The 18,034-nt window shown below is 41.0% G+C and overlaps 1 protein-coding gene across 4 annotated transcripts in view; it reads left to right on the top strand.

Annotated features, from left to right (window-relative positions):
- The window catches only part of itfg2 (integrin alpha FG-GAP repeat containing 2), a 13,633-nt gene extending 3,358 nt beyond the window's left edge, over positions 1–10,275 (top strand). The window contains exons 6-13 of one of the 4 annotated variants that reach the window (XR_002273784.1): positions 117–265; positions 354–448; positions 624–677; positions 1,348–1,439; positions 2,730–2,847; positions 3,804–3,977; positions 4,071–4,279; positions 7,395–10,275. Coding sequence is in view for 3 of the 4 variants with exons in the window: in XM_020587658.1 (XP_020443314.1) it covers positions 117–265; positions 354–448; positions 624–677; positions 1,348–1,439; positions 2,730–2,847; positions 3,804–3,977; positions 7,395–7,462 (750 nt within the window). In the remaining variant the exon portion in view is untranslated. The other 3 variants (XM_020587660.1, XM_020587658.1, XM_020587659.1) reach the window with 3 other exon arrangements.
- The last annotated feature ends 7,759 nt before the right edge of the window (positions 10,276–18,034 follow it).

Raw genomic sequence — 18,034 nt, 5'->3', positions numbered from 1 at the left:
CCAATGTGCTAGAAAGAGCTCCCAGAAAGATAAATTCAGTTCGGCTGCCACATAGTTATCTATGCTTATAAAACTAAATAAAGCCACAGTGTATAATGCTAGTGCCTGTTTTGCAGGTTGACAGTCTGTCAGTGAACCCCGGTCCAGAGGGATTACCAGAGTTGATGGTTTCCCAGCCAGGCTGTGGCTATGCTATTCTGCTGTGTTCCTGGACACAACAAGACTCCAGCGGCTCTGGAGAAGACGGCCCTGCCACCCCCGGGAGGTACAGTACACAGCGTGATAGTACAAGAGGTATGAGTGTTAGAAAGTGAGATTTGTTATTCATGGCATGCTGACTTTTCTGCTTGCAGTGAGGGCCCCTCCAGAGATGTAGTTCTCCACCTGACCACTGGGCGGATACACAACAAGAACGTTTCCACTCATCTCATTGGAAGCATAAGCAAAGGTACACAACCATGTAAACCTTGTGTAAACGAGTCCTCTGGTTTTTCTTTACTAAATTCCACACTTTTTATGGGTAACTCATCATTTATAGCTTATAAAAACACAAGTGTAACCATAACTGAGCTCCAGATATTTTGGTAGATAAAGTTTGATAGATGGTCTCTGTCTTTCAACAGGCTCAAAAGAGGAATCATCTAAATGTGGACTGTTCGCTCTGTGTACTTTAGATGGTAAGCTCTAAAATTTACCATAGTGAAAACCTTTTCTGTCACAAGTCTTTAAAGCAGCGTTTGATGTTGTGAGATGCAGTTTTTGGACTGAACTCAGGGAGGAATTCATTAATTCATTCATTTCTTTTCTTAAAATCGCATTGGTCTATATTCTGGATTTGTGGTTTTGTATGCCTCTGTGCCAGTGATGGCTGTGGCCGGAGGCATTACGTTTTCTGATGATCCGTCTGTCCATCTGGCTCATTCTCATGAACGTGATATCTCAGAACCACCTCAAGGGAATTTTTTCAAATTTGGCACAAACACCCATTTGGGCTCAAATATGATTAGGTTTTGTGGCCATGTTTGTTCCATTCCTGTGAATTTGACTGGTTAGCAGAGGCATACAGCTGTGATGCCGTAATTCTAGTTGATTGTTGCTCTTTCCATTTTGACACAAAAATCTTACACTTAAATTATTTCATTTGTGAAAAGAGCCATGATAACAAACTTCTCAGAATTTGTGATGTTATCAGAAGCATGCGTGTTCAGAGTATTTCCTTTAATTTGTTGCTTAATTCTTTATATTAAACAGCAGTTTTAAAGTTAAAGGTCATTTGCTGACCAAATGGAATTGTCACAGCTATTCTTTAATTTTTCCATTTTCCCTTTTTCCTTTCACATGTTAAAGGGACCCTGAAGTTGATGGACAGCTCTGAGCAGCTGTTGTGGTCTGTCCAGGTGGATCATCAGCTCTTTGCTCTGCAGAAGCTCGATGTCACAGTCAGTTTGTGTGCATTTATGCAGGGCTTCAAATAAGTGTTGTTATCAGCTGATTCTGTTTTTCATCGAATCAACAAATCATTTACCGTATTTTCCGCACCATAAGGCGCACCGGATTATAAGGCGCAGTCTCAATTACGGGGTCTATTTCTGTACTTAACCCATACATAAGGCGCACCGTATTATAAGGCGCATGCTAAAACGTAACAGAAGCAAAACAGTGAGTTTAGTTGAATGTGCCTCGTAAGCATGTCTCTTCACTGGTGCCATTTTCGGGGGTCCTTAGACCGGTTTAGACTGGTTTATCGCTGCCAGCGTACGTAGTGTACGTATTACGTCCCTGTGTCAGCGGGAAATGGTCCGACAGTCAATCAAGCGGAGCGCTTACCAAAGTCGCACGACAACATTTTTACAGATTTTGGAACTCAGTGCACACATAAGGCGCACCGGATTATCAGGCGCACGGCCGATTTTTGAGAAAATTTAAGGCTCTTAGGTGCGCCTTATAGTGCGGAAAATACGGTAATTATATTAATGTAATAAAATGTTATTTATAACACACCTTTTAAAACAAAGTGCCTTTCATAGAAAAAAATCTGTTTTAACGCTACAGTTGAATAAAATCAGACACAAAGTGCGGAGCATAAAACAGTACAATAATAATCATTAATAAAATAAGAGCAACACAATGCCATAAACATAAGATGTTGTTATTTTAATGGTTTTCTTTATAGGGACACGTACGTAGCATAAACCAGTGCTACATACCACAGCTAATTTGCAGTGCCCATATCTAGGCCTTCAAATTACTCCATCTATCCCACGCAGGCACAGGGAAAACATGAAGACTCCACACAGAAAGACCCCGGGTCGGCCCGGGCTCGAACCTGGAATCTTGTTGTGAGGCGATAGTGCTAACCACTACGCCACGATGCTGCCCCCTTCAAAATACTGAACAATAAAATACAACAAAACAGCACTAAGAAATACACACGCACAGGTAAAATGACCATATACATATCTAAATAACCAGATAAATACCAGAAAAATAAAAAGGTCTTTTTAAAAATTAGGTTTTGTCAAGTGATTAATTCAAATCTCTTAAAATAAAACAGGATATAAAAGACTGAGAGACACAGCAGATATTTGACAGTGTTTGGCTTTTTGCTTGATATAAAGAGTTGTTTCTGGTGATTGGTCAATTGATCGATCAACTGTGTTTATGTATCCAGCACAGTGGAACATTTCCACTGATTTTAAGACTCTGTACCTGTGTTTGTTTCCCCCCAGGGTGACGGCAGAGAGGAGGTGGTAGCCTGCGCCTGGGACGGTCAAACCTACATCATCGACCACAATAGGACAGTAGTGCGGTTCCAGTTCGATGAGAATGTCAATGCCTTCTGTGCAGGTGAGAGGCCTTGAGTTTCTTTGTGGCTCCAAATGATGAACAGATTTTCCCCTGTATGCTCGCCTGCCCTCTCTCACTTTGGACCTTTTTTTGCACCTTGGATTATTTTAATGTTGGCAGTGATAATACAGGTTTCTAGCCATGTTCACCAATTATTTAAGTTTAGGTTCTATACGTGACTCTGTTTATCCTGCCATAACTAAAATAAGCATTGACAGGACTTAGGGAACAATAAAGTAACCAAGTGTGAAGTGGGTGAGTGTAAAAATGAAACCGGGAGCTAAAAGTTGATTCCATCTGCTCTACAGTGCTCTACAGTATTTCATAAAGGGCCTTGGCTAAATATGATTTAAAAAACTGGATCTCTGTATGATGTGGTGTCCTTCACACAGAACATTACTGTGTCAGTATATTGTTATCAGGAGGGTTATGGAGAGGGATCGGGAAAAACGCAGCACAGACTGCCACATTCAAGAAGAGTATTCTTCAGTAGGTGGCAGCATTGAGTTGACATTCACTCAGTCTTTTTATTGCCCTCCTCCTTTCTTCTTCTGCCCTTTCAAATGTTTCTGCAGTGTGGGAACAAGCCACAGTTTATTTGAGGGAGCTACTGTGGCATGGACAGTAGCAACTGGATTAGAAAAACATGCCTGATTTGCCTAATTGCCCTGAGTTTTGTTTCTTTGCACCCAGAGTGTGCATTTTTGTGGAAATAGTCTGCTCCTACCTTGCACTCTACTCCCTGCCTGCTCTGTGAGACCATTAAGACTGATAAGATCAGTTTCTGTCTCTGCCACAGAGGCACATATTCGTAGCCCTGCAGCAGACAATTCCTGATGTGTACATTGGGATTCACACTAAGGGCTCTATCACTTCACTGCCTGCCACATCTTGAGTAAAATTGTGTAATATATGCAGTTTGAGTGTTATTTCTGTGTTTGTGTGTGCGGTTGCAGGTCAGTATACATATAAGGAGGGTAAGAACAGCCCGTGCCTGGTGTATGTCAGCTTCAGTCAGAAAATCTACATCTACTGGAAGGTGGGGCTAGAGCGTATGGAGTCCACCAACCTGCTGCGGGTACTGGAGGAAAAACCTGAGTTTAAAAGCCACCTGAAGGTGCTGGGAGTTGGTGAGTACACCAGCTTAGAGACAGTGATTTAGAAGCTGATTCAGTTTGGATTGAATTCACACCGACATCTCCTGTGTTTGTTGTTGGAATCAGACAAGGGGCCGACTCTGCCATCCAGTTATAACACTCAGGCTTTGACATGAATACCAGCAAGAAGAGAAGAGAAGAATGATCCCAAGATGACAGTTTACTGCTAACAAGATTCTGCTTGCTGGAAAGTTTTTATGGCCTTTATGCAAGAATCACGGGTACAAACGTGATCTCAGGTGGCACATCAGAGCAGTTTAAGAGAACTTGTACAGGTACAAACAGAATTCACAAGCCAAGGGCAACTGGTGTATTTGTTTCATTTCATACAGTCTCCAGCGCTTCATGTAACCGCCCGCTGCTGCTTTGCAAAAACTGAAAATGATCCACGCAGGAAAAATGAATTTCTGATGAACTATTATGCTCACCATAAACCTCGGTGGCAAATACGTAGCAATTTCTGCTTCACAGTAAAAGCCACCCCACCAGTTGAATGATTGGAACGTGAAGCAGCAACAGTAAGAAATGTTGGTTTAACATTACAATAAATTAGTCCAACTCTGATATAGTGTGGCTGAAATCTAAAAGGCAGAGCTGGCTGTTTCAAACTGCACTTATATGAGCAAGAATATAAACAATAAATGAATCATATTGAACCTGAAGTCAGTTTGCAACAGCGAGGATCAAATCAGTGAATCCCTTCTTCTTAGAGGGGCGCTCTGAATACGGCACAGCTAAATATGAAGCAGATAATATATAAAGAGATAAATGCATAGCAGAAATCCACTGAATGGCTGTTGACCAGCTTTTGAAAAAAGGGACACTGACATGTAGATGAAAAGGACCAGGAGGAAACGGGTAGCCTCTAACGCAGCGCTGTCCTCTCTACATCCAGCTGTATATAAATCCAGTCTTAAACCAGTCCTGAAAAGACTCAAGTGTTTTAGAGGCTGTAGTCCAGCAGCAGACAGACTGCAGAAGCTGAGGACACTGCTCTCTGACTTCTTTTATTTTTTATCCTCAGCTCTTTGGAGAAGTGTATTGTTGCAGTCCAGGGGCTCTCCACACACAATGCACAATGCTTAACCAAGACAGTAACTTGAATGTGCACAGTGCTTACTTATTTTCTGTTAATTTTCTTTTTGACTCTCTATTTGCAGTAGAACATTAATCTCGCCTGTGTTCACGTGCAGTTTCAGCCTTCATGCATGCCATATCTAAAATTTTCATGCAAGCCACAGACGAGGCTGTACTTTGTCTGCATGACCAGCTAGTCAACCACTTGACATCACAAAATTATTGTGAAATGAGTGGAAACCTATTTGTTTAGGAAGACTCACAAACACATGATTAGCATGATCTGCTGGAGCCTTATGACTTCAGATGAAAACTCAGGTTCCGGCTGTTTCTTTTGAGGCCCTGTGGTGGTGAAGCATAGCTTCCTGCTGTCTGATGAAAACGCAGGTTCTGGCTGTTTCTCTTGAGGCCCTGTGGTGGTGAAGCATAGCTTCCTGCTGCCTGTGATAATAATTCAACCTCTGGGCCTGTTGTGTTTCTTCTGACAATGATTTCACAGGTGCGTAACCTAATGCACTGTGGAAAATGTCTGACATAGCAGCGTAGGGAGAGGAAAGAGAGAAGAGGGCAGACAACCGAGGTTTGACAATAGTGTAAAAATGTGTTTGATTCATAGAGTGTGGGGGACGGTCCACAGGAGAACATACATGTCAAATCTTTGTTTACTATGCAGGCTTTGTTTACCAGAGCGGCTTGACGTTCATTTAATTTCATTTGTGGTTTTACTCAAACATTTTATTATTAAACACTCAAAATGACAAACAGAAGTATAAAAGGAAAGGAGGAAAGGAAAGCTCTGCTGCAGGTGTTAGCTGCCTCGCCCTGACCTCCTCCAAATGTCAGCAGCAGCTCTCAGGCTCTTCCCTGCTGTTCATTCATCTTAATATCCGCCCTTTAGCCAAAGGGTGGTTATGTAGGGTCTGTCAGTTCTCCATCACAGCGTGGGAAGGCTTCTAAATATGGACAGTTCTTCCTACACGGCCGTTGCCTGTTGACTTGTATTTGAGGATTTCAATCACCAGCTAGTTTCCACTTAACAGAATAGCATGTTGCAGCCAGAGATAATGTTGAACAGAGCAAGTTAAGCGATATTTTGTTACACTGAGACAGAGACAGGTCTTGTAGGCAGTGGCTGATTATGAAATGAGGCTTTTGTGAATGAAATAAAGATCCAACCTTTCTAATTTCAGTAGTTAGCTCAGTTAGTTTGTAGCTGTTTCACAGTTAATATTTAATATTACCCTGCATAAAAGCCAGTTTTTCTTTTTTGGAAACCTGCATTTTTTGGGAGACTCTCGAAGGACCGCAACATGCAAACAGTCAGACGAAGGCAGCCCAGGAAGGTGGTCAGCGTTAGCTTCTTAACCAGACTCCAATCTTACCCTCACCCTAACCAGTTACCTCTGTTTAAACCCGAGCTGCACTTTGTAACAGTCCTTCTATAGTCTTGTGCATTGTGCATGTTTGTGTTAACTTGCTAGAGACTTCAGGAAAGGGGCTGATTGTTGCCTTTTATATTAAGTCTCTGAAATGCTTCAGCGAGGCTAAATTTGCATGTAAGTATAGGGATAGAGCTTACAAATAGACTCCTCAGTGTTAAACCATTGGAAGCAGCCGTTTGTTGTAGGAAGGCAGAGCAAGACACACTGGTGTGTGTAAGTGGACTGTTGCCAGTGGTTTATGAAGAAGACTACGAGTCTACGGCCATTCCAGCAGCTCTGTTAGACTGCATTTAGATGCAGCAGCACTTTGAGCATCAGCATGCTAACGCAGTTATATTCAAAATCTTAGCTTTTAGCATTGTCATTAGTTTTGCATATTTTATCATAAACCAAAATATAATTGACAAATAGAAATGATGATGGTACTAAATGAAGTTAGAGGATCAGTTCATCCCTGAATGTGAACCTCATGGTGGCACTAGAGGAAAAGTGAGTGTAAATGTTTGTATAAAATAGATATTTCGGTCTAGACCAGTGTAGACCAGATAATCGGTCCTTAGGGCATGACTGGAAAGAAATGTGGGAGCATTTGTGAGTGCTCCTCCTGTACTTATATGTGGCAATAGTTTGACTTCCTGATCTTTGACAACACTTGATCACTTTATCCTAATTATATGATTTTTACTGGATTAAGCTAAGATAATAAAAGCCTAGATATTTGACAGGGGAAAGCCAGTAGTTTGGTTTCTTAAATCAGTCCAGTGTGCTGAAGAATTGGTTTTCACTATTTAGAAAGCACTCGTGATATGTATGTGGTCACACTCTGGGTGTCCCTATTGGTCATTTGTACATCTGTATTTTCCCTTCACAGATGCTGAGGATCCAGCTGCAGTCAGAGCACTGGTGGCAAATGTTCTCTACAAGGATGCACAGTCATAGCACAGTGTCCCATCAGCACACTGCCGACTCCGTTTTCCTCCCTGACTGTAAACACTGTTCATCCTGACTGCCCGTCTCTCGTACTGTTGGTCTTGTTATTTGTGTTCACTGCGATTTCAGCTTCAGGATTCAGATCTACTCGCTGCTGGCTGTAATGTCAGATGTACACACTGCCTCTGTCTTTGCTATTCTGCCTGCTAAGGTTGCTTTTAACAAGGCTCAAAGAGGATGAAATCATCAAACACAATGCAGGAGAAATGCTATACTGTTTAATCTGCTGTATTCACTGGTGAGTGGATTTGTGAGCGAGGAGGATCTGCAGAGGCGTTATTCTGCTGTCAATCAGCACTGGCATGGTAATGAAAAGAGTTCTCACATCTTTCTTTTCATCCCGTGTAGTCTCTTAAAAATGTCTCGTATCTTAGATAATAAAACATTTGTTACATAATGAGATTTGCATGGCAGAAAGGTGACTGTTGTTTGTCAGTCGAGCAGCAAAGGGCCCACGGGGTGTAACGATTGGAGCTACTGGGGGAATCACCCACTGTTCCCTAAGGGAGGATCTTTTAACCACCTCTGCTGACTGCCTCTCTTTTTCTCATGCAATATAAATGTGCGCGTGTGTGTTTGTGTTGGGTTAAGCAAATGTGTTTGTGTGCCTAAGGATAAATACAGGCTCAGGTGTCCTCTCCTGTGTTTCTGCCCTTTGAGACTTTGCCTTCTCGTGTTTTTGTCAAGAAAAATCCGCTTCATCGAATTTTCTAACGAAATAGTTCTTGCAGATGTATTTTAAATTGTGTGGAAGTTTGGTTTTGTTTTTCCACACAGCTTTTCAAATATAGATGCGACACATGGCTAAAAGTACTGTGCATGGACTCTTGAACATTGCAGCTGTAGGTTTGGTGTATGTGGGATAGACTCAAAATAGTCATGTGTTCATGGTAAATAGGGAACACGTCATCCAGTGCATCCACAGTGCAGCTCTGTGGCACAGAGGAAATAATCTATTCCTTTAGTAGGCGTTATTGTTAGTTTTGGTCATTTCAAGGGATTTAGATGTAAGAAATTATAATTAGACCTCCTTTAATTTGTGCTAAGCAGTCTGGAGCCCAAACCGTGAGACCAGGACCCAGACAAAAAGTAGTACATGAAAGTAGGTGACGGTTTGTACGGGTCATGGTCTTACACCATATTTACAGTGCAGTTATCAGTAGTAATAACAGATGAAATTCATTGTGGACGTGGCATAAAAAACTTCCAGTATGTGCAGCCACTTCTCAGCAACTGCTATCATTGATCAAAAATTCACAAATTAGCTATCTGAACACGAAAAGCTAAGGTAAAGGGAAAGTGAGTACATTAAAAACTTAATAAAAACACTCATGCAATAAACATCACAGGCTGAACAGCCATCTAGGAACCTCTCTCTACATTACTTGATGTGTTTGCTTATTGAGTTTCTTGCTGAGAGTTAGACGACAAGATCAATACCACTCCTGTCTTTATCACTAATCTTGTGAATCATGAAGTTACAGCCTGTCAGTCTAGCATAACATTTGGAAACGTGAAACGTCCAAACCAGCTCCTTCCTAAATTTAATCTCCCTCCCAGCACCTCTGAAGTGCACTAATTAACACCCATGAGTTTTAGAGGTGCTGGCAAGTGGATTTTTGTTACTTTTGTTTCCAGGTTTTGTCCTGGTTTTAATGCTAAGCTAAGTATTTACTGTACAGACATGACATCTGTCTTGTCATCTAAATCCCTGCAAGAAAGCAAAAAAATGTTTCTCAAAATTTCCACTTCTGTTAATCTCCATCTACTTTTTCATTATTATCATTTTAATAAGGGGATTTCATTAGAGCTAACAACTTCCTCTTGTCAGCGCACATCATGAACATTTTAAAAAATGTAAGTTTTAGTATGACATCATGGCAAATGTGTGTTTATATCAAGCAGTCATTTTCAGTAATATAAGGCTCATGCTTATGTCGCTGTGTGCAGTGGCTGTTTGTCTTTATAAATTTGGAGCATTCCTGTGCTGCAAGCTCACACCGATCTATGCTCATGACCATTAATGGTTAAGCAGAACCAGGCTGATACGTTGTGTTGTTGTTCTTAGGGATCCTATCTGTTCTACATGGAGATAGTTCTTTTGGTTTGGACTCCATTATGATTTCCCAGTAAAATGTCAGCCTGGTTAGTATCCAGAGTCCCCCCTGGTTTCCACCGATGAATCCTGTGTGACTGTGACTTTTGCTCTGATATTTTCCCCTGGCAGGCTGGACATAAAATATGTCTCAAAACATCTGACCCCAGGACATGCCCACACAGGGTTAATGGCCATGTCCTGACCTAACTGACCCCATGTGTATTTGTGTGTGGTATGGGTTTGTCTGCGACTGTTTTAGCCACATCATTCCTTATATAAATTGCCCTTTTTTAGCAGAAAATTTGTTATCTGGAAGGGTTAGTGCCGTTAGTTTATCACACAAATCGGATCCATGTAGGACTTACATGTCCACGTCTATAGGTTATCATGGCACTAGAGCATATTTCAAGTAGACAACTGGCATCCAGTCCCAGTTACTGTGGACCCTATTACTGGGTCATCTGTATTATAGCTTTTTAATACTTCACAATTGGAGGAAACTGCTTTAGATGGAGGCATTTTAGATAGACAGACTTAGCTCTGTCACACCAGCTGGCCTCTAGTCCAGTGGTCGAATATTACACAATGCAAATGGAGTATAATATTTATAGTAAACTGTAGATTCTTATTTTATTACTTGTACTGTTTTTTTTCTTGTTCTAGATTTTATTTGTTTTCATTTAGCATATTTTGTGCTATATTTTTAGTGTTTTCTTAAAGCATTAATATAATTTTATTTATTGCTTTATCCATTAAATATCACAATTAAATAGGGAAAATTAAATTGTTTGCTGTCAAAGTTCAATTTCTGACATTTACTGTGAGATATAGCTTTGTTAATAGAGGCCACAAGCAAAAAAGGGCGAAACGTCAACATGTACTACAGTAATAAACCCCTCATGTGGAGCCCGTCTATAGAACCTGACAGCATGAAGCCACGCTCCCTCGAGGCTGCTCGCTACATGTTCTGTGAATGGATGCTGGAGCCTTGCAGTGTTGAGACAGGCTCAGTCATTTCTTCATCCATATTATTCTGTTTTCCTGCATTGTGAGGTGTAAATCTTAGCTTCTCTTCTCCCTTCCTGCCTGTTCACATGAGAGTCCCCTCACTCAGGGTGGCTCTGGCTCAGAAGGTAGAGTGAGTCACTCCTTAACAGGAGGGGCAGCAATTCTCCAGTCTACCTGTTGAAGTGTTCACTGAACCCCAAGTTGTTCCAGGTGATGTCTGTGTAAGCAAATGTGTGAACTGGCAAATTAGTGTTAAAGCGCTTTCAGTATGCTTCAGTGTATAGAAACGTGCTATATAAGTCCATTTTCTTTAGCTTTTGGCCGGCGCCCATGCTTGTTGCCAGTGGCACTGTGGGCAGCGGGTGTGGTGATGTGGATCCGATCCTGAATCACATCTGGACTCCCAGCCTCCAAAAAGGGGGGAGGACTTGACACGAACTCCATCACAAATCCAAGCCACTGAGGGGACTGACTCCACCGATTAACACCATCCAATTTCATCTGCGTCAAACTTAATTCTGCAGCATTTCATCATCCTCTCATACTTGCTGTGAGATAGCTGCAGGACCAACAGCACAACCGGCAGTTTTAATAGGCATGGGCTTTATCTCAGCAGTTGCAGAGAGGGTTGCAGTATAACTGGACACTTGATTAGACACAGCAGTCTCCGAGGGTTTGGTTTTTATGTATGGCTGCAGTTAAAAATCCTAACAGTGTACTTTACGTGTGACTGGCTAATGCTTCTTCTTGACACTCAGTCTGTTTGATACTAAGCATGGATGGTCCTGGAAGTGGGCTGCTTGGCTGCTAGACTAATTTGAGGGTCTAGGCATAGAGAGTTTTGTGATTTGTAATGTTGGGCAAGATATCTTAAAATGACTAGACTGACTTGTGCAGTTAGCTGATAACACAGTAGCTAATTTGTGGCATGCTACAATAGCCTAGGTGCCCACACTGTATGTATTTCTAACACCGAGTCTTGTCTGATTTTGAGCAGTTTATGATCCAGCAGAAACTGGATGATGGGTCACATAATCCCTCCTCCTTTGTGCCTGCTCTGTCTTTGCTAAGACAGTTTGTGATTTGTCAAACAGAATGAGCCATTTATACTGTCATATTTTATAATTTCATACATTAAAATACCTTTTGATCTAAGTGTTTTTGTGCTGAGCTCACATCATTTGAGATGGATGTTTCATTAGCAGAGGTTGTCATGTATATTACTTAAAAACATTCACATTCAACTGGTTAAGAGGTGTGAAGGGAATGTATGATGTGAACTGAATCAGAAAGGTCCTGAGGCATTTCATCTTGTTGTCAATGTTGTTACCAGTTGTTGCGTTATACAGTCGCCTTGCTCGTAAGTATGTGATGTAGAGCCACCGCTCATTCTACCTGAAGCCAGATAAGTCTAATTATATTTGAAAAAAGTATATGATAAACATGTCTGTGCAGATTCTCAGTCTTCCAGGTCATAATAAGCTGAAAAAACTCAAAATCAACTGGACTAGATTTCTAGGTGGAAGACGTTTCACCTCTCATCCAAGAGGCTTCATCATTGCCTATATCAGCACTTTCAGAAGTGTTGTTTCCTACTCACAGTTATGACTTACGTGTTGACATCAACAGTATTTACCATTTGGACAAATTTGAATTATCTTTAGTCCCACAGAACATATTTGTCCTGTTCCCTGCAGCCTAAAATGATAAACATTTCTCTGTTTGAATGTTAATTGCCCTGTGATTCATTTAAGTGTTTCCATTATCTTTTTTGAAACCCTGTCTGGAGGATCTCCCACTCACTGGTGCTGCGTGTTACATAACGGCTGCCTCACCACAGAGGACCTGGTCTGATCAGTATTCCCCTCACAGTATCACCAGCTCGTTGTCTCTGGGGTTCAGGCTTGTTGGTCATTCCCACTGAGTTACTAGAGCCTGCAGGGCTGCACTGTGTGTTGGTATCTTTCCCCAGGTGGATGCTATTGGAAGAAACGAAGGACAAAAAGAGGTAGAAGCCTATTTCAGTGACATGCAAAGTAAATCAATTCTTGTGTGCGCAGATTTGCAAACAGGAGGAGTGGGCTCTGTGCTTACATCACAGTTCTATGATAGAGGTTAAAACCAACAGTACACTGCAAACTAGACTTTCATGTACAAACTTAAAATCCTCTTGAAATGTTCTTGTTGCCAGTCGCACTGGTTGAGAACATTCTGCTTGTAAAAAAAAAAGATCTGTTTTCACTAAGTTGGAACTTGAAAATAGAACACAGATGTGTTAGGAAAGATTTAATACCACATATATCTTTGTTCTGCATTGTGAAGAATAAAAACTGTATACAGTTAACTGAGTGGCATTTTTGTTTTGTTTTAGGAAGTAACTCTTTCAGTTTGACATCTCAAGTGAAGACAGACTTTATTTATATAGTCCAATATCATAAATCTCAAATTTCCCTCAAAGGACTGGTGATATTTTGTTTTTCTTATTGTCAGCAAATTAATAAACCCACCACTGAACTGATCCATCTAACAAGTATTGTCTGCGTCACCCACACATAGTTCTTTTTCCTCTCCTGTCTTTTTGTCCCATATTAAACGTGTTTCTTCATTACTATGACAACACAGTTTCACATACACAGCCCTACTGACCCACATATTCATTAGAAGACCAAATGTATATTAATCTGCAGCTGAAAATAGTTCTCAACAATATTTTATTCTTGTTTCAGTAATGTTTGCTAAAATGACAGTGTGAAGGTGTTGTAGGAAATTATTAAACCCTTTTAATATCTTGACATTTTCAACAAAAATGAGGTCCATTGTTGTCCTGGAACTATTAGGAATACAGCACTATTGCATGTTTGCTAAAATGCCAGTGTGAAGGTGTTGTAGGAAATTATTAAACCCTTTTAATATCTTGACATTTTCAACAAAAATGAGGTCCATTGCTGAGCAGGAACTATTAGGAATACAGCACTATTGAACTGGATAAAGGTGGCACAGTGGAACAGTGGGTAGCGCTGCTGCTTCACAGCACGAAACGTCTGGGTTCGATCCTGGACCGACCTGGCGCCTTTCTGTGTGGAGTCTGCATGTTCTCCCTGTGCCTGCATGGGTTCTTTCCAGGTACTCTGGCTTCCTCCCACAATCCAAAGACGTGCATCTTATGTCGTATGGCGACTCTGAACTGCCCGTAGGAGTGTGTGTGGTTGTTTGCCTACATCTCAGCCCTGTGACAGACTGGCGACCTGTCCAGGGTGGACGTCGCCTATGGCCCAATCACAGCTGAGATTGGCTCCAGCTGTCAAAGTACTATGCACCAAATCTTTTCAGTCCACCACTGAAAATAGTCCACAGCAAATGCAGTTTATGCTGCTTGGCACTGAGAGCCACAGACAGACTAACGTTGTTTTTGCTGCTTCATGGGATTTATAAAAAATGAGATAAATATTTAATATCACCAGCTTTATCCTCTAAATATACAACCTTGAAACGATGGTAAAGATGAACCTTGACTGCATTATGTGTTTAATCACAAACCTCTGTCAATGCTAGAGGCACGGAGAGGTACAGAGTGAGCTGTTTGAGGACGTTCCTGTGATTTGCTCCTGCACCTGACCTTGCTTACCAATAATTATCTATAAATGTAATTACAGGGGTGGCTGAGCAAGCAGGCAGTTTATGTTGCCTGTGTAGCCTCCGAGAATGTATACCTCATGTGTGCTAAAACCCCAGGGATAGCACTATGTTACATTATGTTATTATTGTGTGTGTGCATTCCCTCCTCTCGGTGCAGATTTATATCACTCACATTCCACTGCAGATTTATGTGGCCCCTTGTGCTGCATTCTCTAGTCAAGATCTGCCCTCTAAATGAGAAGAGCCTCCACATGCATAGTGTATGAGAGGATGGGACACGTTGTTTTATGCACAACCTCTGCTACACAGCTTAAGGCTCAGCTTAAAGGTGGAAAAGTCTCTACACAGCTTAAGGCTCAGCTTAAAGGTTGAAAAGTCGACACACATCCTTTTTCTTGTTTCTTTTCATGACCAGTAACGTGATCGATCAGTGGTTTTGAGTCAAAGCATGTGCTTTGCATTTGTCTGGAGGTACTAATACAAAGACAAAAGTAAAACTACATTGTTGTCAGCGTGAATTCTTGACTAATGGTACTTTCCTACCAGACGTGTTACCTACTGGAGCATTAACAGGATGTGGTGTGCAAAGTGACTCATAACTAGGGAGGGGGCGGACTGAGGGGGATCTTCTCTAACAAGGTTTGTAGTAATTTTGTGTTTCTGTGATGTTCTTTGCCATGTTCCCTGGCTTAGCAGCACAGGAAACTGTCACACAGAGCGTTAAAAAAAGATAACAGGTGACAGCTCTGACAGGTTGAATGCAGTTTGCTATTTACTGAGAAAAAACTGTGTCAAACTAGAAATGAAACACTAATCTGATGCAGAATGTGTTCCAGGAAAAAAAATACAAATAGCAGTGGTTGATTTCTTTTCTTGTGACTGATTTTGTTAGACATTGATTTAACTGTGCAGCTCTAGGTTTGCCATCTACTCCCATTAGCTTTGCCATATAATAGTTAGTAATAAAGCGTGCAGCTGGGTTAGACTTGACTTGATATGTCACAAAAATGAGGACCTGATAAATTCCCAAGACAATAAGTAATAAACAAGACAGCAGCAGCCAGACGTTGCATTGCTGCAAAGCTTGAATTAGGCCCTCAACAAACACTTTTCATTGTAACTTTATCTGTTTAAAGTCTATAAAATGTTATACAATAGGGAAAACCTAAAAATATTCCATTTAAAATAGGGAGAAAAACAGCAAATTCTCATGTTTGAAAAGTTGGAAACAGTTAATTTATTATCAAAATTGTTGGTCTTTTTTTTGTAGTTTGATTAGTTTTCTAATTAGTTTAGCATTAGCTTGACTATTCAGTTATTAGGCCTGGCATCAAAATGACAGTTTTCATTTATGTATAATTTAAAAAAGGAATAATACAGCTGAAAGTAAAATGTTCAGGTGCATCATCATTTTGATCAGCCTTCAGAGAGAGTTTGCTTATGAAGCTATGACTTGCCCTTCAGGACAGACTTGGTGTGTTTCGTCTTCTGTCGGTGTCATGGAAGAAGGGCAGCACAGCAAGATGGGAGCCTTTAATGGTCAGAGGGTCAACTGTCAAAGCCAAGTGGTGTTGTGGGAACATCTGCTTTTACTGTTCTGCCATGGCAAGGTCCTTTATATAGCAGGATGTAACAGTGAGTGAAGGGCACATATGGGGGCGCTTTGCTAGTACAGATCATGGGAATCAGTGTGAGGTCTAATAAAACTAAAACTCAGCTGCTCTAGCTGTCTTCTCTAGTGGAGCCCTCCCACAACCAGTCTGCTGATTCTCATTATTCAGACAGATGGAGATTAAAATTTTAAACAGCTGCCCTTTCACCTAATGTTGCTCTTCGTTTCCAAATAGGCCTGTCTCTCCTCCAGGCTATGTGAGTTAATATTAAAGTTACGAATCCAAACAGAGCTAGCCAGAAATATGTATTTTATTAGGCAGAGAAAATACTGTTCAGAAGAAGAGAAACACCAAAAATAAATTTCTGTCATACATCGATTCCTCTCATACGACACAGGAAGGTCATAGACCACAGAGAGAGAAACATTGCCGTTCTATGTGTGGATGGCCTCCATGAAGAGGTCACGTGGATAGTGTAGCACAGTCAAAAGCACAGCACAGCTCAGGTCTTATTAAAGCAGAGCGCGATGGCTTCCAGTAAGCACATCTGTGGCAGTTTTTGATTCTCCACACTATGAAAGCACAGAGAGACGAGAGAGCAGGTGGCATTGTGGTGGGGGTTCTTTTGTTCTCTTCTGACAAGCAAACCACCAAACATGAGGCGTCAAAGTGAATAACATGAGCCAAAAGGTGGTAAATACACAAAGAAGGCTGGTCTTCTGTGTAAAGAGAAAGATGATCTTGAAAAAGGGCCTCGGCACAGAATATAGCCTCAGCCGAGTGATTAAAATCTCAGAGAGGGAAGGCAGTTGGGGTCGGCTTTTGGCAGCTTGCTCTGCGGATCTCAATGGGCCGGTGGGGGAAGATAGGTCCTTGCTTTCCCTTGAAACCAGAGCTATAACAAGGCATAACACCTTGCTCTGACTCCCAACACACATACATGCACACGAACTGACACACATGCAGCCCCTTCAGACTTTTCAATGTGACACAATGAGATAAGGACACACACATGCAGACAAGTACAAAGGCAGAACTTCACAAAGTCATGCAGATGGAATGTTTTGATATTTGTAGCTGAGTCTGACTCAAGCATGTTTGCCTGGCTGGCCTGAAGCCTATTTTTATTTCATTAGAAGGGATTTATGGGAACTACTGTAAGTCAGTGTAGGCCATCGTGACAGACTAGAGATGTGCTTCTGGAAAATTTAAGCACATCAGTCTTTTGTTAGGCAAAGAAAGAGCTAAGGGGCTTTACAAAGCTCAGTGTCACAAACTCTGGTATTTTCCTCACATCACTTTTAAAATTCTAGATGAGAACTGTTCCTTGTCTCTTATGGAGGCAGCCTGATCCCCATCCAATTACACAAGACTTCAAAATAACTTCAGGAAATAACGCTGGAGAGGGCATCCTATGCACTGACACTTTTTAAATGAGTCATGTCTTAAATTAGTAGTCTGGCATTTTGGGAAATGCGCTCATTCATATTCTTGATGATATGGAGAAGATCAATACCGCTTTCGTTACTGTCTGGTAAATATAAGGTGACAGCCACAGCTCTTAAGCTTTGCTGTAGCAAAATATGTGTATATACTGTACAGTAGTGTCTCGTTTGTTTAGTCTGATGATACTTCTACCCCAGGGAGTTAGTGGTATGATTATGGAGTACCTAAACTAATTACAGCGAACAAAAATTATATTTTATAAGGAAGAAAATATCCACTTCTTGAGTCTGTTGTATACCTGAACACTGTGTGCAAACTAACAAGTTAGCTGAGAAGTCAAAACAGGTAGTGGATCAACACCTGAAAAAGTTGGCTACAAGTAATTGATAAATGGCTGAAACAGATAGCAAAGTTAACAGATCAACTGTTGAAATCATTAGCTAAACGTAATGGATAAATTGTGGAATCAGTGTGTCTGATAAGTTTTGGGAAATGGCTAAAATACAGTTAAAAGTCCTGTATTAATGGAATCTTGTCATTTCAGGTGGTAGTAGTATAAATGGAAACAGATCTAAACATTAGTTCAGCTGTATGTAAAAACTGATTTTTATTCAAGCTAAATAACATCAAGTTTAAAATGTATTCAAATGAACACATTTAGGACATGATGGGTGGTGTAGATAGACTAAAACTGCAACTTGACATTTTCACATTTCAATG

This window comes from Monopterus albus, unplaced genomic scaffold (genome assembly GCF_001952655.1).
Source record: "Monopterus albus unplaced genomic scaffold, M_albus_1.0 scaffold470.1, whole genome shotgun sequence".
Classification (NCBI taxonomy): Eukaryota; Metazoa; Chordata; class Actinopteri; order Synbranchiformes; family Synbranchidae; genus Monopterus; species Monopterus albus.
This window is presented reverse-complemented; position numbering and strand designations above follow the sequence as displayed.